We start from the raw sequence: 21,384 nt of genomic DNA, 5'->3' as shown, positions 1-21,384 counted from the left end.
AGAACCTTGAAAAACAGCCCCAGACCATTTTTCTCCTCCACCAAACTTTACAGTTGACACTATGCATTCGGGTAGGTAGCGTTCTTCTTGCATCCGCCAAACCCAGATTTGTCCGTCGGACTGCCAGATGGTGAAGCGTGATTCATTCTGCTCGGCAATGGAGAAATATCATGAAGTTCCCAATGAACAGTTCTTGTGCTGACGTGGCTTCCAGAGGCAGTTTGGAACTCGGTAGTGAGTGTTGCAACCGAGGGCAGATGATTTTTACGTGCTACACGCTTCAGCACTCGCCGGTCCCGTTCTGTGGCTTTTGTGGCCTACCACTTTGCGGCTGAGCAGCGGTTTCCACATACTTTTGTATGTATCATGTTGTCACGCCCTGACCATAGACCACCTTGGTTCTGACCTGACCACCTTGGTTCTCTATGGTATAGTAGGTCAGGGTGTGACTGGGGGTGTTCTATGTTGTTTATTTCTATGTTGGTGTGCTTGGTATGGTTCCCAATCAGAGGCAGCTGTTTATCGTTGTCTCTGATTGGGGATCATATTTAGGCCGCCATTTCCCCACTGTGTTTTGTGGGATCTTGTTTTTGTGTAGGTGCCTGTTTGCATTTTACTGTCGTCACGGTTCGTTTGATTAATTTATTGTTTTTGTATTTTGCTGAAGTTTCACATTATAATAAAGATGTGGAAAGCTACTCACGCTGCGCCTTGGTCCAATCATTACGACGAACGTGACACATGTACTTAATCAGTAGATTGAAGTTGAGTTGAGTTATGAATATACTTGATCAAAATGATCTTACAGATGATTTTACCATGATCCATTAGCCTTTACATACACTACCGGTCAAAAGTTTTAGAACACATACTCATTCAAGGGTTTTTCTTTATTTTGACTATTTTCTACATTGTAGAATAATAGTGAAGATATCAACACTATGAAATAACACACACAGAATCATGTAGTAACCAAAAATGTGTTCAACAAATCAAAATATATTTTATATTTGAGATTCTTCAAATAGCCACTCTTTGCCTTGATGAGAGCTTTGCACACTCTTGCCATTCTCTTAACTAGGGATGGATTGCTGCATCAGATGACCTAGCCTCCACAATCCCCCGACCTCAACCCAAATTGAGATGGTTTGGGATGAGTCAGAGCGCAAAGTGAAGGAAAAGCAGCCAACAAGCGCTCAGCATATGTGAAAACTCCTTCCAGACTGTTAGAAAAGCATTCCAGGTGAAGCTGGTTAAGAGAATGGCAAGAGTGTGCAAAGCTGTGATCAAGGCAAAGGGTGGCTACTTGAAGAATCTCAAATATAAAATAGATTTTGATTTGTTGAACACTTTTTTGGTTACTACATGATTCCTTATGTGTTATTTCATAGTGTTGATGTCTTCACTATTATTCTACAGTGTAGAAAATAGTAAAAATAAAGAAAAACCCTTGAATGAGTAGGTGTTCTGAAACTTTTGACCAGTAGTGTATGTTTAAATCAGTGATTTTGTTAATTCAGAAGGAATTGGCCATGTTTAGACCCATAATACCGAATTAGCGTAGATCTGGTTTATATTAGTGTTGGGACTCGGTCAAAGGTGTAGACCTGGTTTGTAGGAATACTGGAGCTGAGGTGCAGGGGTAGACCTGGTTTACAGTTTGAGTATTCAGGCTTCAACACATTTAGACCTGGCTTAGTTGACTAATTGAGTTCAAGCATAGGTGCAGACTTTGTAGGTATGTAAATTGGATCAGAAGTACAGGTGTAGACCTGGTTTGTATGAATAGTGGGTCTGAAATGCAGAAGTACACCTATTTCTATGACAAATGGGGCTGACATGTAGCAGTGGACTTTTTGTTTTTCAATATTGGGTTAGACTTGCAGGTGTACACCTGGTCTGTAAGAATATTGGGGCTGAAGTACACGTGTCGACCAGGTTTGTATGAATGTTTGGGCACTGGGGTAGACCTGTTTTATATGAGTATGCCCATGGATTGATCTGGTTTATATGAGTCATGGGGTGTAGAGATACACAAGGCTCATACAGGTAATGGGTCTGGATGGACCTCTATTGCCCATTAAAATCCTTTCTGGCAATAATTTTGTAGTAGGAAATGATTAGCGTGTAAAGGTAGGGGTCATAGGACTGAGATATGCAAATAACAAGGTTGGGATGTACAGCGAATAGCTGGATAGGTTACTGTTGGTGACTTGGGGAATACAGGCCTAATGAAAGTGGGTAACAGGGCTGAGATAGGCTAGGATATGGGAACTTGATTGTATCAATATTAGGGTATTGGCATGTGGGTGTTAGGGTTTGGACAAGGGGATAACAGGGCTGGTTTGTGTGGGTAAGTAAGGGTGGCAGTAAGCTTGGCAGGTTGCCCCTAGCGGTTATAGCGTTGGGCCAGTAACCGAAAGGTAGATGGTTTGACTCCCCGAGCCGACAAGGTGAACAATCTGCCGATGTGCTCTTGAGCAAGATACAACTATGGCTGACCCTGTAAAAACAACACATTTCACTGCACCTATCTGGTGTACGTGTCAATAACAAAAACGCTTTTTAAGTGGGCTAAGAGGTATATAGCTATTGGGGCTGAGAAATAAGGCTAATTGTTTGTTTATTTTATTATAGGCAAAGCACAGTATGTTCCCATCGGTCACTTTTGTGACCAAGAATAAAACAACAATTTATTTTACATACTTTTCAATAAAAATAAAAAATAAACAATATGGATTACAAGTTAGGGTTACTAGTGGTATAAGATTTGCATAGTGGCGTGCCTGAGAAAACCCATTTGTTCCCACATTTTAACGGTGATTGTATGAAATCAAAGTGTCAAAATATTTGAGGAAAAAACGAATGCATTCTTCATTTGCATAGACAGGTCAGTCCAACGATTTCCCTGAAAAGCTTTGTCTTCATAGTCAGAGGGAAGTACATATTGTACATAATGTACTCTGCAGGTGGAGGACAGTAAGCTTTAGTGTGTTATGAAACAACATGGTTAGAGACCATTACAGCCACACTCCTTCCTGGTTGTTAGTCATCATGAGGTAAAGTGACATTGCATGTGCCTTCAGTTAAACGTTGTATAAAGTTGTACACAAAAAAAGCTATCTGGCAATATATCAATTGTAATAAGTTAGTAGAAAAGCATGGATAAAAAGGTACAAAGTAAACAAAACCTTTCTCAAAAATGTGTTAATTACAATCACAGTGCTAAAGCAGTTACAAAGTGTTTCAGATGAGTTTTAAAATATTCCTTCATTTGATTTGGCAACTTTTCCACATACGGTAAACATAAACAAATTGCCATTATGAATAGCTATACCACTCTTTAAATAGTGTGTCCCCCAAAACCCAGTGTAAATGTCCAAAAGGTTACTCTTCCATGTTGATCACTAGGCTCCAGTTGTTCTGTAGTTTAGTCAGATCACTCTCATCCTCACCCTCACTCTCCTCTGACTGCCTCACCACCACAGAGGGTAAGATCTCCACCTGCTCTAACTCCCTGTTCATCTCTCCCTCCACCTCCACCTCTGGAATATGCTTGGAGAGCAGAGGGATCTGGAGGATCCCTGTTGTAGGGCTCCAGTCAACACAGTTACCGCCAGATCCATCCTCTTCCTCAGACTCCTGTGGAAACAGTGTATGCCTCTGGTTTCTGTACAGGTTGACCTGGGCTAGCCGCAGGGGCTGAGTATCCCTCCTGTTAGACTGTGTCTGGTACTCTGTTGTCACCACCTGCTGCTCCGGTGCTGCCCTTAAAAAGCTGTAGTCTGAGGGGTAAATTTGGGGCTCCTCAGCCTCGTCTTCCCAAAAGTCCACCTCAGGGGTCTCTCTGACTGAGAAGTGCTGCAGTGCGTAGAGACCCACCCGATCAGGCTCTTTGTAACTCGTGCTCTGCTCCCCCATCTTTAGACCAGACAGCAGTGGAATTCTAAAGAGCCCTGTCTCCACAGGCCCCTGTGAACATGACGCAGATCTCTGTGCTATGTACGGATTGACCTGGCTGAGATGCAGAGGCAGGGTTTCTTCACTGTCAGATGCCTCACTTTCCCTCATTTCCGGAATCTTTGGGGACGCTCCAACGAAGCCGTATTCTAGGGGCTCTGGTTGGTCCTCCCTGAATTCATCTTCCAATGATCCCTCCTGAGAATCCTCTCTACCAGGGGCTTGTTGGGCAGCGTAGGGTAGTATGGGCTCCCCCTCTGACTGGTGGATAAGGGCAGGGATAGTGTTCGGCTTTATGGCCATCATCTCCATGGGCTTGGCCATGTTGACCAGTACCACGTTCACTGTCACAGCTTGCTCGGGACAGAAGGTCTGCAGTGGGTTCTGAATGTCCGATATTTCCTGAAACAGGAAAAAGGTGGACCTGCATCTTAGTAAACTGCCCTTCACAGCCATTGTTGAAGTCTTCTATTAGTCACATATAAGTCACATATCATTCTTACCAGGAAAGGGGGACTTTTCTGTTTATTACCACAGACAAAGTGGTAGACAAGGCATCCGACCAGGATCAGCATGAAGAGGCAGATGACTGATGGGACAACGGCTCCCAGCAACATCAGTAGCAGCTGGCCATAAAAGGGATCTGTAAAGACAGAGTGGTAAGGTAGAGATAAAATAAGACAGATCTATACAGTACACAGCCGTTATAGGAAAGGAAAAGCCCATAGGGTAAAGCTGAGAAGACAAACCCACACTCACTTACTAGCACACGCACCTACAGACACACACAAACACCCCTTGATACATCAACATAATTCCTTCTCTAACAGGAAGAGAAAATACACCCTGGGAAAACACCTCAAGTTTTCACATTCCTCAAGTCCTCTTGATTTCTTTGTCATGCTGTACTAAAACCTGTTGAGTGGATTTATCCTGACAGATAGAAAAGAACACTGCACACTAGGTCATTGGAGCAAGATTAAATCAAGTCTGAGCTTACCTTTTGAGGTTGTTAGGCACTGCCATTCAGATGCATGGCAAGCTAAAATAAGTGATAGGACCTGGGCCTTAGCAGAGAAACAATACTGGGTTTCATAGGCAAGCAGCCTATATTCAAAGGATCTGTTTTCCACAGTGAAGTGTTGCTGAAAGACAAAATGTATACAGAAAGTTAAAATACACAATATAGAACTAACAATCATAATTAATCTGCATTTTAGCTAAATATATAATACAAAAAATATATAATCGTAGATTACAATCTATTAATGCAGCAATTTGCACTGATTAAAGTCCCTGCAGACAGTCCTACATATTATGTCATTCAATTCTTTACACAGAGTTACAGTAACCTAAGTAACACCAACCGTTTTGTTGCTTCTGTTGTCGTACACAGACAGGTTGTAAGTCATCTGAGGGTAGAATTTCAACAAGGAGTAATCTTTTGTAATGTTCCCAGTCTTCCATCTCATTGGACCCTTTAGCTTAACGGTAACACTATTCTCCTTCACCACAAGTTTGACAAGTGGAGGTCCAAAGGTTGCTGTTTGAGAAAGGTATAAAAATGTAATCATACGTGGCCTGACACATTCTCTGATTGAGTGTTTGACTTTGGCTCCTCTTTCATAGATAAGGAAAATTATCTTTGAACAGGATTCTCAACTTACTGTCAGCTTTGGGTTCGAAACTCTTTTCTGTGAGTGTCCATTTGGAGGATCTGTTTTTGCCCAAAGCCTTGACTCTGGCAAAGTAGCCTTCATCCAGGTCAGTTGTCTCATTGGATAGATCACACCAGGTCTGAGGGATGTTTCTGCACTGCTTCTTCACCCTCCAGCGCACCCGTCTCGCTCCACCATCCATACGGTCACCATAGCTAGGAGACAACAAATAAACACATAATGAGATGTGTCCTTAAATCCATGGATCATGGACATTTATTTACAAGTAGTTAATGGAAAGCTCAGTCTCTCGTGACAAAACCGAGTAGCTGATTTGGTTCTGGGTGCCAAGATCATGATAAAGTCTAAAGTGTCCTCACATTGCATATTCCACTGTGTAGTGGGTGTCATTTTGTGCGTCTTTCCCAGGATGCCACTTTACAATGTTCCTCAGGTTCATGGAGTTGAAGTGTACTCCTTCGGGACGCGCTACAGAGGACACGTGTGAGACCACTAGGAAAGGAGAAAGAGCAGAAAGCAGATGATAAAGGGCATTTCAAAATGACTGCTGGAGCGTCACTCCTCAAACAGTAAAGAGTTCTAAAATAATACAATTATATTATAGAGAAATTAAGAGAGAGATTTAGACCCTTCTTTTTGTCTGAAAGTTATAGCTGGAGACTGAAAATAAACATTTTATAGAACAGGATGTTGTTGTGATAAAATTTGAACAATAAAATATTTCATAAACACTCAAAAAGACACCCTTCTTTCCCTCTGACTGCACGAGACCACATCTTTGTTTCCTGTGTGATTCAGAATACCACACGATCACGTAATTCAAGGACACCTCATGATTAGATAAAAGAAAATGAACCCTGTTCAGTGCATCATAAATGTCATTGAGCGCTGTTTTTCTGTATGCATGCCAACAACCTTTTGAAATAGCTGTGACCAATGCCTTGAGTATCAACTTATCATGAAAAGTAACACATATCTCTACCATTTCAACTCACTATCTACATCTGCAGGGTATGCTGATGGAAAATACAGTTAGAGTGAGGTTCCACATCAAGCACAAGTAAAGTGAGTGAAAACAAAAGTAAACCAAAGTAAATGTCACCCACATAATGTTGAACGTGTTTGGGTGAGTTCCAAAGTGACAAAAAATGATTACATTGGTTAAACATGCTTAAAATGACTTTTTAAGGGAGAAAGGGGGAAACAAATTGAACAATGACAGCTGAACAATGAAAGCTGAACTATTCCTGTAGCTTGACAGTAGCAAATTATACATTGTAGTTGCAAAATATTGAGTATACTGTCTATAGGGCATAAAACCATGCCAATGGTGTTCTCAAAAACATTGCCAGGTGATATGTGATAAACTGGACTGCACAGCAGTAGTAAACATTTTCTTAAATTGATTATGAGCTGCAAATGAAAATGAAGCCTACCTGCGGTCCACAGAGAAATAACGTAGAGACATTTGACCATTCTTTCCCGTAGAATTGTTGGTAAATAGTGTATTATATTGTCATAACAAATGTTTTGGGAGAATTGAGGAGAATTGAGCTCATGGACATTTCAACCGATAGGCTAAAGTAAATGATTCAGTTCTAGGATCTCGCTCTTCCACATCGCTTCCATGTTGTTCACGCAGTGGTATTGTTAACTGGTGTACCTTACACTGGCCAGGTCGCCTAGTTAAGTGATATGGGCGGAGTTATTTACTGTAAGAAATGAGGAATTCTGGACACTAGCACTTGTGCACATGGGGAAATAAACTAGGCCTAGACGTTAAAAAGTGTTTTGCCATATATTTTTAAACCCAGGTTATGGGATGATAACTTCTGTGATTTGATATGATTCAATGTTTTAACATTTAAAGTATGGATATGAAAAACACTTTTCTGGTAGGGAACATCTGTCAGATTTGTGTCAAACGTTGTAATAACGTGTACATCTGTCAGATTTGTGTCAAATGTAATAACGTGTACATATTTGTTTGTTTTGGGTCACCATAGCATAGCACTTTTGACAGGCCCACAACATTCTTGAGATGGCAGTGCAGTGATGAATGAATGTACTTGTATAGGCCACATTGCAAATATTTCCATGTTTGAAGACTTGTTTGACTGGTGTGAATAGTTTATTTAATTGTCATAGATCACCACCTTGTGGCATAAATGGCAACTCTCCACTTGAGGTCCTTGATGACGTTGACGTTTTACATTATGATTGTGCATAAGCACGTATACTTCGTTTAAACTGGTCTAGACATATTAAATGTATCAGTCTGATTAATAGTTTCATTTTAGATATTCCATAGACTATTGAAACGTAGATCGTATTGTTTTATTAAATTAAATGACATCACAGACATGGAACAGTGTACTGTGCCATATCGGTTTGTTTTTAAGGCTGTACCAACTTCCGGTTAACAAACGTTAGCCTGATAGCTGTAGAAACCATCCATACTCATTGAATGGAGCAAAGTGCATATGCGATTTCTGACATGAATTGGTAAATTGTAGTGTTCATCGTTGAAGCATGGCGATTTCAATGGAAACCCAGCTCCAGAGTATATTCGAGGATGTAGTGGTATGTGCATTCTGTATCAGACAGCTAACTTTAAATAGACAGCTAACGTTAGCCACTTACCTTTTGTTAGCAGCTAACGTTACTAGCTAGCTTTTTTGCTAATTCACTTATGGCCGAATAGATTTTGGTTAGCCACATTTTACAACAATCTCGGCATGCATTCTACTTAGGCTAATATTTGCTGCCTCTTTTTGATCAAGCTAATGATACATGTTCATAGCAATGCCAAAACCCGCTAGCTAACTTTATACAAAATTTCTACTTTAGCTATATAACGTTAGCCTATGACCGCAGTGGTGTAATCATTATGCTGATTCTGTAGCAAAACGTTTTGCTACAGAAACCGTTTACTCCAACCCGAAAACGCAAACGAGAGTTTATATTTGACAAATTCAGGTAGGTCCCTCCCCGTTTAGATCCGTTTGGTTCTTAAACGGCAAACGGTTTCCGTAATGAATACACCCTTAGATCGTGCACGTTTTTTCAGGTCATTAACCCTAAATGTGCTAGCTAGCCAATTTGTCGAGTGTAACATTCTAACCATTACTCCATTGATTGTCTATTCATTGAATGCATCATTTTCTTTTTCAGAAAACAGAAGTTATTGAGGAAGCCTTTGCAGGGTATGACTTCTGAAGCAGACTTGTTTTGTGAAGACATAGCTAGGCCAGATGTGCACTCTCTGCATCCCAGTTAAAGATTAAGTGCAGTATAAAAAAAACACAATTCAGTGTCATACAATTTGTTATAGTACTTGTGGAGTAGTTATGTTTTCATAGTTGTCTTTAATGACTTCTCTTCTTTCTTCTCAGCATGTTTATGGACACACCTGAGGATGAGAGAACAAAACTTATCAGTTGTCTAGGTGCCTTTCGTCAGTATTGGAGCACTCTTCCTCCGGTGAGAGAGATGCCCAACATTTGACACATGCAGCATCAAACATCATTAAAACCTTATACATTGCACATGTTTCTGTAATATCTCAGTAGTAACAAGACAGTTTGCTGTTTTTTTCAGGATTCCCATGACCAGTGTGTGCAGTGGATTGTCCGATTCATTCATGGCCAGCACAGCCCCAAACGGATCTCTTTTCTCTACGACTGCCTCGCCATGGCAGTGGAAACCAGTCTGTTACCTCCCAGGTAAGGATGTGTTTTTCTCTGTGAGAGAATGACTAGTGTTGTGTATTGTGCTGAGGACAGACAAATTAAATGTCATGTTTTCTCAGGATGGTGTGTCAGGCTCTCATAAGCTCAGATAACCTGGAGTGGGAGCGGACACAGTTATGGGCCTTGACTTTTCGACTCATACGAAAAATCATCGGTGGTGTCGATTACAAGGTAAGAAACAATGCACGTGGGGGTGGGGTGGGCGCAGCGCTGTTGGAAGCCAAGGATTTAGAACGCAGAACTGGTTTCCCTATCGCTCCTGAGTTAGTGACCAAATGTATATATTTAACCTTGCACAATTGCATATATTTCTGTTTGGCCAGGCGTCTGAAGAGACCCATAAACAATTCAGATCAAGTTTGAGAAATGTAAGTTTGTAATGTCGTCTACACGGGCAAAAACGAAGTCTGCAAGAGCACACCGCCGCAAGCCCGCGCCCTCTCCTGATTCACCTCCGCCACCGGACGCTGCTAATGCCGGCCCAACGGAAACACTGACTGTGGAGATGCTACAATCCGTGATAGGCACCCTCAAAACCGATATTTTCGGCAAAAATTGACTCTCTCTCTACCAATCTAAGGTCAGAGATATCAATGGTCAAAGACGAGCTTAAAAAATATATTGAGAGTATAACGTTGCAGAATAAGATCGACGCACATGGAGTGGCCTTATCGGATTTGGAACGAGGTGCTACTGACCACGGCACTCGCATTAGCGAGCTAGAGGCTAACGTTGGCTCATTGACTAAGGTGGCATACCTCGACAACAGATGCAAAGATATGGAAAGTAGAATGCGGAGGAACAACAGTCGTCTACTGGGAATACCGGAGGGAGTGGAGGCTCCAAGACCCACGGAGTTCATGACCCAGCTGCTTCAGGAGCTGCTTGGTCTAGAGAAGCCACTGCTAGACCGGGCCCACCCCACTCTGCGTAGCCGACCCCGGGATGGAGAACCCTCGCGACCATTTGTCATCAGGGTGCATTTCTTTCACGTCCGCAATGACATACTGAGGAGATCGGGAGAAGCATCCGCTGTTGTACCGCGTGGTGTGGATCAAATGGTTGGTTAGCTCTTATTCTTAGCAGGCTGAATGGTTTGCTAGCGAAGCCAATTTTGCTGGGTTCATCGACATTTGAATGCCATTCTCTTAATTTTTTTCTAATTTCTAACACAGGTTGCCGCCTCTAATATCAATATCTGGCTGTTTTCATGGTTCAGTCGTAGTTTTACCATCTGTATTGCTGTTAAACCTCTCTTAACCAGGTTAGTTTTCCTTAGACTGTTGAGGACCAATCGATGTATGTTTGGCTTACTCTAGTTAAATGGTCACAAATCTCAGGTAGCACAGAGTAAGAGTTAATGCTTTGCTCTAAACTTTTTTTTTTAATATTTAGGGTTTTGCTTGCATCTCAGTTGGGGAGATGCTTCGGCAAGGGAGGGTGTGAGGGAAGGATTTTCCCCTCTTTATTTGTATATAGTTTTGTCTTTTGTGCCTCGTTTGTCTTTATTTGTTAAATTTGCGCTTTTAGGTTCAACTAAGATCTTCAGTTTACATTATACCTTGTCATTTACAGGTCCTTTCTCTCTTAAGGCATGACTCAGTCTAGTGTAGCCCATCCTGCTGGAGGGAATGGCTTTAATTTTCTCACTTGGAACTGCAGGGGCATAAATAACCCAGGGAAACGTAGTAAGGTGCTACACCACTTTCATCAATTGAAATCTCACATCTTTCTCCAAGAAACTCATCTGAAGGTATCACAACACTCAAGTCTTAGGTGCAGATGGGTGGGTCAGGTGTTCCATTCCTCATTTCAGAGTAAGGCAAGAGGGGTGGCTATTTTACTTCACAGATCGGTACCTTTTACATGTTCCAATGTGATCGCAGATCCCCATGGTAGATACATAATTGTCAGTGGTAGGCTGCTCAATACAAAGGTACTTCTTGTTAATATTTATGCTCCTAATTTAGACAATGGTGATTTTTCAAAATTTCAAATTGGTTTTCTCTTCACTCCCAGATATGTCTTCGCATATGTTGATCTTAGGTGGTGACTTTAACTGTTGGTTAGACCCACGTTTGGATCGATCCTCCACAAAACCTACCACCTTATCAACCTCAGCTAGAGTGTTCCGACCTTTGTCTGAATTCGCAGTTTCAGATCCTTGTGGAATGTTTCATCCAGCTGGAAAAGCATACTCTTTTTTTTTTTTCTCATCAGTTCACCACACTTTTACGCGCATAGACTGTAGATGACAGGCTCCTCCATCCCATATCTTCATGTTCATATAATCCAATTGTTGTATCTGACCACGCCCCTGTTACTATGGAAGTAGCCTTTCAAAATGTTGACAATCTGCGACCGCCTTGGAGGCTAAATACTCAACTGCTCAGCAATGAACACTTTGTCAATTTTGTTTTGAGTGAAATCGACTTTTTCATGATTACAAATAGAACCCCGAACATCTCTGCGTCTACTCTCTGGGAAACTTTGAAAGCTTATATCAGAGGTGAAATTATTTCCTACACTGCACATGAGAACAAGCTGAAAAGGGATATGCTTTTAACACGCTGTATTGCCCAATTAGATTACATTTATGCCGTTTCACCATCCCCGGATATTTATAAGGAACGTTTAACTCTGCAAGCAGAATTTGACACATTATTAACAGACCAGGTTACTGAACTGCTTGTCAAGTTTAGGAGCACTTACTATGAACAAGGAGATTAAGCCAGTAAATTATTAGCTCACAAGTTACATCAACTATCATCATTTCAGATTCCTAAATTTCGTACATCATCTGGGATATCATTAGATCCTAGGGGGATCAATGATGAGTTCAAGAGATTTTACCAGTCTCTATATACTTCTGAAAGTAAAGCGGATACATAGGAATTGGATGATTTCTTCCACTCACTTGCTGTGCCTTCTGTCAGCTGGGATTTGGTTAAAAATTAGAGAAAATCCCTTCAATCTGGGAGAAGCTCAGGGCCTGACGGCTACTCGGCAGAGTTTTATAAAAAGTTTATCTTGAAAATAGCCCCTATTCTAATTGAAATGTTCGATGAAGCATTTGTAAATGGTGCTCTCCCACAGACTCCCACTCAGGCAACCGTTTTGTCTTATTCTTGACTGCATCATACCGTCCAATTAGCCTGCTAAATGTTGACTATAAAATTCTATCCAAACTTCTGGAAACAGTCCTCCCATCAATTATCTCACCGGATCAAACAGGATTTATTAAAAATAGACACTCATTCTTCGACGATTATCTAATATTATATATAATCCTTCTGTCGTCAATACCTCTGAAGCCATTATATCCCTGGATGCGGAGAAAGCGTTTCATCGGGTGGAATGGAAATACCTTCTTTACACTCTAAATAAATTCAGCTTTGGCTCCAAATTCATGGCTTGGATAAGACTTCTGTACTCATCCCCTCAAGCCTCTGTCAGGACTAATAACACTCAATCAGACTGCTTCCCTTTGCAACGATCGACACGCCAGGGTTGCCCTTTAAGCCCCTTACTGTTTGCCCTCGCCATAGAACCACTTGCAATAACAGTTCGCTCCAACCCCCTCATCAAAGGTATAGTCAGATACAGACACAAACTGTCCTTATATGCAGGTGATTTATTATTATACACATCCAACCTTTCTGTCTCTGTTCCTGCTGCCCTTGCCACTTTCACATCCTTCGGTCACTTATCAGGGTATAAACTGAATCTCAGTAAAAGCGAATTGATGCCGCTGAATATGGCCGCAAAAAATATCCCTTTACATAACTTGCCATTTTAAAATTGCTCACAGTAGTTTTATTTATCTCGGGGTACATGTCACAATCAGATTTGAAAACCTTTTTCAAGCCAACTTTGCTCCTCTTTTAACCTGTACTAAGGACGATTTGGAACGCTGGTCTTTGCTACAACTCTCCTTAGTCGCAAGAAATAATTATATTAAAATGAATACTCTCCCAAAGTTCTTCTATCAGTGCCTTCCGATTTTTTCTTCCCAATACATTTTTCAAAAAGATCGACGGCCTAATACTACCCTTTAAATGGGACAAAAAGCCCCCCAGGATGCAAAAACAGCTTTTGCAGAGGCCCAAACCAGACGGCGGTCTATCTCTACCGAATTTCAGTATCTATTTTTGGGCCGCCAACCTTACGATCATTCACTACTGGTTGCAGAGCAGAGAGATATACCCACCCCCAATTTGGCTAGAGATGGAGGCTGCCTCGTCTATACCGGCATCGTTGTCTTCCCTCGCACACTCCTCCGTTACTGGCCCTTACTCCTCCTTCACCAAAAATATGTGTCAAAACAACATTGAAGATCTGGAATCAATTTAGGCGCCACTTTGGGTTTCAAACAACCTCTTTGTCTCCGGTAGCCTCAAACCCAGCTTTTCCCCCCATCTATGATTGATGGTGCTTTCTCAACATGGTCTAGTCTCGGTATTAAAAGATTCAGAGATCTGTATATTAACAATACATTTAGTATGTTTGAACAATTATCAGCTAAATTTGGTCTCCCCAGACATCATTGTTTTAGGTTCTTAAAAGTCCGGAGTTACATCCGCAGCCTAGATCCCAGATTCCCCACCCTTCCTGGTGAAACACAGTTCGACATTTCTTATCCCACTTCCTACTCTGAAAGGCACCTTGTCAATAATCTATAGTCAAATTTGCTCACTATAAGTCATCTCGTTAAACAATATTAAATCCTCATGGGAGGAGGAACTGGGTGAGGAAATATCTGATGAACTATGGGAAGGGGCACTCAAAACGGTACATAGCTCTTCTATTTGCGCTCGACACGGCCTCATTCAATGCAAACTCATTCATAGGGCCCACTGGAGCAAAGCAAGATTATCCAACATTTACAAGGATGTGAACCCTAATTGTGTACGATGTAATCAGTCTCCTGCTAATCATGTACACATGTTTTGGTGTTGCCCTTCTCTTGTTGGTTTCTGGAAAGACATCTTTAACACACTCTCAGAATTAAGCGGCACACAGATCGAGCCAGACCCTTTTATTGCACTATTTGGCGTTTCCTTACCCACAATACAATTGACCAAAATGAATAAGGATGAAATTGTCACTTTGTTAGCGAGACTATTCATTTTACTTAGATGGAAATCCTCTGCAGCCCCTTCTCATGCTCTTTGGATTAAATCTGTTTTGAATTGCATAAAGTTGGAAAAAATTAAACGCACTCAGTGGGTCTGTAGACAAATTCTATTTAATGTGGGATCCCTTCTTTTCTTATGTTAAACAAATACATTTCCCTGCAGTTCCAGAGTGATGTATATTTATATATTGGTGATGTAAGAGGCCTGGTATGTGCAGACACGACATCTCGGATGTTAAGGACGGTATTATCTGTACTAGTTGACCTATAACAACTGTATCAAAATATATATTTTTCCTTATTATTATTTTTATTTATAAAAAAAAAAAAAGTATTTCTATGTTTTGCTGTATTGTTGTCTTTGGTGTGTTTTATACTACTACCAAATAACTTACAAGTGCAATTATTTTCTAAATACTGGTATTGAAAATTCAATAAACAAAGTATATATAAAAATAAAAAAAAAGAAATGATGCACTTGATCTCAATCAACGTGATTAGAGATCGTAGGATAGCATAGAGGAAGGGCAGCCATATACAACAGTGTAAATAGTTTTATTACATGTGTATTATAGGATATTATCTACTAAATAACATGAATGATGTGCTTCATTGTGTTCCATCACAGGGAGTTAGAGATCTACTGAAGGCTCTGCTGGATAAGATTCAGACCATCCCCAACACCGTTAGCTCAGCTGTGGTCCAGCAGCTGCTAGCTGCACGAGAGGTGCGCCTCCTTTCCAGCCATAGGCTTTTTCCACAAGAGTTTGGGGATTTCCGGTTGAGTTAACCTGCTGAAATGTTTGTATATCTCCTCACAGGTGGTGGAGTACATCCTCGACAGGAACGCGTGCCTCCTGCCTGCCTACTTTGCCATTACAGAGATCAGAAAACTCTATCCCGAGGGGATGTTGTCACACTGGGTATGTTTTTAACCAGGCTATATTCATGTCATTTGTGTGGATGATGAATTGATTTGAACCGAGATGCATAGCATCTGAGCTGGTCAGTCTTTCACGCTATCCTTCTCTTTTATTCTAGCTTCTGGGCAGTCTCATGTCAGATTTTGTAGACAGTTTTCGGCCCACTGCAAGAATTAACTCCATCTGTGGTAAGGCCACCATTTGCACCCAACCTGCTTGGTATTGAGCCGTTGTGAGATATATTTATTTGGGAGTATTGCTCAGAGAACTTTAAGTGACCTATCATATGTTTGACCTGTAGGGAGATGCAGCCTCCTTCCAGTGGTCAACAACTCTGGCGCTATCTGCAACTCCTGGAAGCTGGACCCCACCACATTACGCTTCCCTCTCAGGGGCATGCTGCCCTTCGACAAGGTACTACTCCTAAACCTATCATACCTATCACCTCCATAGAAATCTTTTACCCAGACAGTGTAAAGCCTGTTTGTCAAAGCTTTTGTCAAAGGGTGTGGGTGTTTCTCCCCCAGGACCTGTTTGAACCACAGACAGGGCTGCTGCGATATGTGCTGGAGCAGCCCTACTCTCGAGACATGGTCTGCAACATGTTAGGGCTCAACAAGCAGGTACATCTCCTCTCCTGCCCTGCCCTGTCAGCTCTCCCCTTCCTCCTCTACCTCCCCCCTTGCTCTTGGTATCACAGGTACAGTACACAAGCCAAGGATGCTCCAGATGACCAGCCTATCACGTGAGGTGTCTTGTACTGTATTTTAGTGCATCTGATTACCTGTAGAATCCAGATGAAGGCAAACAACAATGGTTTGCATTGCTTTGTTTCTATAAGGCCAGCCTCCAATCTATTCCCTGCCAATTCAGTGCACTATGTTTACCCCTAGCCCTGCTTGGCAGCTCAAATCAACGGTGTTTCAAGATCTGTCTGACTCTGCCCCTTTGGCCCAGGGACACACAACAACGAGTATTGGTGTAAGGGAATACACCAGTTAATATGCCCCGTCACATTCACTTGATGTGTCTCTTAGGAGTACTCCGGCTTTACTGACTGACAGGGGAACTTGGAGCTGGCCTCCTAGTCACTGTTTTGTCTTCTCCTTTTTTCTTCCTTTCTTTTTGTTCTGTCCTGTCTTGCCCATCCTCCAATGCTCTAGACCTTGAACATTGCTCAGGTATGTTCACAATCTTCCTGTTGTATTGTGACTAACCAGATACTGGACGCAGCTTCCTAGCCACACTGATCACGTCTAGACAACCAAACAAATGAAAAATAAAGCAAAACATAGGGCTTGAAATTACCTTAGATAGAAACCGATGTCCAAGAGCATGTGAAAGAGCTTATATGACAATGCATCACATTGACAGGATGTGCAAGGGTCTACAGTTCAGCTCCCCTTGTTGGCCACGTAGTGTGGTCCGTAGACGTCGCATCTCATTGGAGTTTTAATGCTGTGGCTGTTGCTGTCTGTCAAGACATCTCTCAAAGCTGTTTTTTAAGAACATACTTTCCCACAGATGCGTTGTGTTTGGTCTTGGGTTTCAGAATTCCATCTCCCGTCCCAAGATCCTGTATACAAGTCCAAAAACACAGCAGCTTGACAATAATTTTGCTTCTCTGTCTTTCATAGATTATTCTACTTGATATTTCAGTGTCACCTCTATACATAGCTAGACACAATTGAAACACTCTTTCAACTGCCTGTACACTATGGCAAAATGTGTTAATTCTCATTTTATGGTGGCTAACTCCACTGCCCCTTTAGTCTCCCTGCATTAGATAGACTATGAATTCATGTTGTTGAATTCATTTTGCAATTCTAAGAATGTGCAGAACAGCATTGTAAAAGCTCTCGTGAGATCTCAAGGGAAAATGATTGTATACAAAGTAGTAAAATGTGAACAAATTGTATCAATTGCCACCAATTGATACAATTGCAAATTTGATATTATTAGAATCTACTTTGGTGTGTTATATTATTGAATACACTAGTTCCTTCCCTATTCCAATGTCCTTGAATTTAATAGCCTATATATATATTTTTGAATGAAACAAAAGCATGTTACAAATATTCAACATTTACAAGTTCAAACATGCAACAACATTACCAAATCAGCAAAGAGGATTGGACATTTTCTGTTTGAAACTAGAGGTGTACGTACCTGAGAATGACATGTTAATTTCAAGCCCTGATCTGCTGCATGCCGGAATGTAGTATAGTCCTGTCTGTTTTCAGCTGTGGTTCAGGTGTCCCTTGACGTTTGCACTGCAAGAGTTTTCCATTTGAATGTTAACACTAGATAGGCTATGTTGTTGCAAGGTAGTAGATTTAAAAGCACTCCCGGGAATATCCGGAATTGACCATGTCTTTGTTCCCATAGGAGCATGATCAAATTTGTCTTTTGCCATTGAGGTTACATTATTGGATTTTGACACGTCCACCACAACAGGGATGATTTGGTTCAACAGCTACTATGAATCATGTGCTGACTGACTAAATACTTTTGAGTCTGCTTTCACCATGACTTTTGGCGATCTTCTGATTTGAGTCGTTTTCCTAATGCAATGGGCTGAGCCTTACTAAAATGATCCTTATTACATTTCAAAAGGTAGGTCCAAGTAATCAATCTTTGGTCCTGGCCCTCTATCGGAACATTGTACTAAAAGGCAGCAAAAAGGCTCAAAAGAACCTACTGTATACATAATTCCATCGCAGATGGCTTTAACTCTTTAGGTTCCATAAACCAATTCCATTGGTTGGACACTCATCAGACCAGCCTTAATCCAGTAAAGAAACCCCCATCTCAGAAGAGCATGCGTTGTACCTCTGTTCCCGTCCCCACCTACCCTTTGGAGGTGATGCTACCCTCTGCTCACAGCGTGGTGTTGAGATGAATGGCAGTGTGTTCTATACCTGCATGTCACTTTCAGGGGGCAGCTGCAGTATATCAGAAAGAGAAAAGTACCTTTTGTGGCGTCAGAACAAACAGACTGGGTATATCGACGCTTGTTCTCAGTCGATCAGCATTGTTTTTCCGTAAACTTTTTGACCACACGCCATTATTTATTCGGTGTAAGACTGATTGTAAATGTGCAGAGCACCACCTGTTGAGTAAATATTGTCTTAACAGGTGATTTACATTGGATAGATTACTGAAATTACTTTATCAATGATAGCAAAAGTGACCAATGTGGTGATATAGTGCAGCTACTCTGGGATCTGGGCTTTCTTTGGCAGTGGTGTAGTCTTCATGTCATGCTCTGTTTTGTGTGTGTGTTTGAGTCAGTGTGTACCCTCTGTGTGCCAGGGACAAGCTCTGTTTGTACCCAACATTTATGAGACTCCCGTTTGGGCCAAGTGTCTAGAGTGATGTTGGTGTGAGACCGTGTTTGGAGTGGAGTAAGAGGGAATGGAACTAAAATGAAGCTGTCAATGAGGCTAGTCAAGTGCCCCATTTAAAAATTTTTTTACCTACATTTCTGAATCCACTGTATGCCGATTTCACTTGTTTTGTTGAGGTATGGGCCAGTGCTGAATTCCCTGTATGAGGTACATTTGATTTTTTTTTTTAATATATATATATATATATTTTTTTTTGTTTACACCCCTCTCTGACCTCTGACACCCGTCTCTCTGGGCTCCCCCCCCCAGCACAAGCAGCGCTGCCCGGTGCTCGAGGACCAGCTGGTGGACCTGGTGGTGTACGCCATGGAGCGCTCGGAGACCGAGGAGCAGTTTGACGACGGCGGCACCAGCCAGCTCCTGTGGCAGCACCTCTCCAGCCAGCTCATTTTCTTTGTGCTCTTCCAGTTCGCCAGCTTCCCGCACATGGTGCTCTCGCTTCACCAGAAGGTGAGGTGGTGTTGATTTGAAACACAGATGCACACTTTTATAGAAGTGGACACAGTCATTTGTCCTATTATCGTGAATGCTTTATTCTTGTTCTTGGTTCATTTTTACCATTGGCGATTGAATTGGCTCTTTTGTTCCACACTGCTAGTCTGTGAGACAGAGAGACTGTTATATAGACCATGTCTAAAATGTCTGTGTCGTGTGTGTTGCTCCTCAGCTGGCCGGTCGAGGTCTGATCAAAGGCAGAGACCACCTCATGTGGGTCCTCCTCCAGTTCATATCTGGCAGCATTCAGAAGAACGCCCTGGCTGACTTTCTCCCTGTCATGAAGCTGTTCGATCTTCTCTACCCAGAGAAAGAGGTAGCCTGTGTGTGTGTGTGTGTGTGTGTGTGTCGTTTCAGCTCCTCCATCTGTTGAATCACCGCTGCAGGAACCAGGAGGCTCCACTCTGAGCTGCTGTCTCCAAGGGGACGCAGTGAAGGCATCTGCAGCTCCATCTCCCCCCACTTGACTTCCAGCCAAGTCTTCCATTAGCATGCAAATTTTGGATCTATTTACTAACGCTGCGCTAACACACAATCATGGCTTACTTGTCCCGCTTAGCCCAGAGCTAAGTGGATATTTATTAGCTTTCTGACCAATGATGATACAGCCAATTGTGAATGAATGAGTGAAATATTTAGTGACATAATACGTTTTACTAGTCAGGTGATAAAACCATTTACTTGGTGTCTACTTAATTTAGAAGATGTTGATATGAATTGATAATTTATTGACGGTTTTATTGGGCTGATTAGAGACATCGTGATGTGTGTGTCTCTACAGTGCATCCCGGTGCCGGACATCAGCAAGCCCCAGTCGACCCACGCCTTCGCCATGACTTGCATCTGGATCCACTTGAACCGCAAGGCTCAGAACGACAACTCCAAGCTGCAGATTCCCATCCCCCACTCCCTCAAGCTGCACCATGAGTAAGAGAATGTCTCAATCAAATGTATTTATAAAGCCCTTTTTACATCAGCAGATGTCACAAAGTGCTATACAGAAACCCAGCCTAAAACTCCAAACAGCAAGCAATGCAGATGTAGAAGTACGGTGGCTAGGAAAAACTCTCTAGAAAGGTAGGAACCTAGGAAGAAACCTAGAGAGGAACCAGGCTCTGAGGGGTGGCCAGTCCTCTTCTGGCTGTGCCGGCAGGAGATTATAAGAGTACATGGCCATTAAGGCCAGATCGTTCTTAAAGACGTTCATATATGACCAGCAGGGTAAAATAACAACCACAGTGGTCAACACCTCTGGAGTAAATGTCAGTTGGCTTTTCATTGCTGAGCATTCAGAGGTCCAGGCAGCAGGTCCCACAGAAAAAGAGAGAATGTCAAAACAGCAGCTCCACCTTTAGAGGCCAGTATGTACTTAACACCAGCTCTTGTCTGTCATGTTGTCTACTAGAACGCTCATAAGGAATCACTTAGGCAGCCAGTCTAAAAGTGTTTGTAGTCAGTGGTCACCAACTTGCAATATAACTCACAGATGCATGATTTGTGATTCCTTAATAGGCAGTTTGAGATAAAAGCAACATCTCAAATCTGGGATTCAATTGCATTTAAACTGCTTGCCTGCCTCCTATAATATTTGACCTGTCCTTGTGTGTTTAGGTTTCTCCAGCAGAGCCTGAGGAACAAGTCCCTGGGGATGACAGACTATAAGATCGCCCTGCTGTGTAATGCCTACTCCACTAACTCGGAGTGCTTCACTCTGCCCATGGGCGTGCTTGTGGAGACTATCTATGGCAACGGCAGTATGCGCATCACCCTGCCTGGCACCAACTGTACCGCATCAGGCTCCGTCACACCACTACCCATGAACCTCCTAGACTCCCTCACCGTCCACGCCAAGATGAGGTGGGATATACTTACCATAGAGAGATACTGTATATCTCTATAGTCCCTACAATGACTACTACTGCTCCTTTCAATGGTGCTGCCAGGATATCCCAGCAACATCAACAGTCTTACTTAGTTTAGTTAGAGCTCTTACTAGGGGTTATTGACGTAAGAATGGAACATCCTCAG

At 42.1% G+C, this 21,384-nt stretch overlaps 2 protein-coding genes across 5 annotated transcripts in view; one reads left to right on the top strand and one right to left on the bottom strand.

The window, feature by feature from the left end:
* Positions 1–2,606: 2,606 nt before the first annotated feature.
* il20ra (interleukin 20 receptor, alpha) lies at positions 2,607–7,314 on the bottom strand. The gene is made up of 7 exons (XM_014205104.2): positions 7,076–7,314; positions 5,999–6,131; positions 5,628–5,833; positions 5,328–5,503; positions 4,961–5,105; positions 4,464–4,603; positions 2,607–4,362 (listed from the first exon to the last, which is right to left on the bottom strand). The coding sequence occupies exons 1-7, from the start codon at positions 7,113–7,115 to the stop codon at positions 3,388–3,390; spliced, it is 1,815 nt and encodes a 604-aa protein (XP_014060579.2). The 5' UTR covers positions 7,116–7,314; the 3' UTR covers positions 2,607–3,387.
* A 608-nt stretch (positions 7,315–7,922) lies between these two features.
* The window catches only part of med23 (mediator complex subunit 23), a 32,820-nt gene continuing 19,358 nt past the window's right edge, over positions 7,923–21,384 (top strand). For 2 of the 4 annotated variants that reach the window (XM_014205101.2, XM_014205100.2), the window contains exons 1-15: positions 7,923–8,222; positions 8,814–8,845; positions 9,035–9,122; positions 9,240–9,364; positions 9,451–9,562; positions 15,157–15,255; positions 15,350–15,451; positions 15,570–15,639; positions 15,753–15,865; positions 15,979–16,074; positions 16,615–16,632; positions 19,111–19,311; positions 19,529–19,672; positions 20,138–20,283; positions 20,968–21,213. In XM_014205101.2, the coding sequence (XP_014060576.2) occupies positions 8,172–8,222; positions 8,814–8,845; positions 9,035–9,122; positions 9,240–9,364; positions 9,451–9,562; positions 15,157–15,255; positions 15,350–15,451; positions 15,570–15,639; positions 15,753–15,865; positions 15,979–16,074; positions 16,615–16,632; positions 19,111–19,311; positions 19,529–19,672; positions 20,138–20,283; positions 20,968–21,213 (1,643 nt within the window). In that variant the 5' untranslated portion in view covers positions 7,923–8,171. The remainder of the gene's footprint in view (positions 8,223–8,813; positions 8,846–9,034; positions 9,123–9,239; positions 9,365–9,450; positions 9,563–15,156; positions 15,256–15,349; positions 15,452–15,569; positions 15,640–15,752; positions 15,866–15,978; positions 16,075–16,614; positions 16,633–19,110; positions 19,312–19,528; positions 19,673–20,137; positions 20,284–20,967; positions 21,214–21,384) is intronic. The other 2 variants (XM_014205103.2, XM_014205102.2) reach the window with 1 other exon arrangement.

The sequence above is a fragment of the Salmo salar genome, chromosome ssa06 (assembly GCF_905237065.1).
Source record: "Salmo salar chromosome ssa06, Ssal_v3.1, whole genome shotgun sequence".
In the NCBI taxonomy this organism is placed as follows: Eukaryota; Metazoa; Chordata; class Actinopteri; order Salmoniformes; family Salmonidae; genus Salmo; species Salmo salar.
Note: the sequence above shows the minus strand (reverse complement) of the source record. Positions and strands in the feature narration are given on the sequence as shown.

Coding starts and splice junctions, on each gene's coding strand:
- il20ra (XM_014205104.2), bottom strand. CDS start 7,115: ATGGTCAAATGTCTCTACGTTATTTCTCTGTGGACCGCAG. Junction 5,106..5,327: donor ACAACAGAAGCAACAAAACG/GTTGGTGTTACT, acceptor TTTGTCTTTCAG/CAACACTTCACTGTGGAAAA. Junction 4,604..4,960: donor GTGCCTAACAACCTCAAAAG/GTAAGCTCAGAC, acceptor CTGTCTTTACAG/ATCCCTTTTATGGCCAGCTG.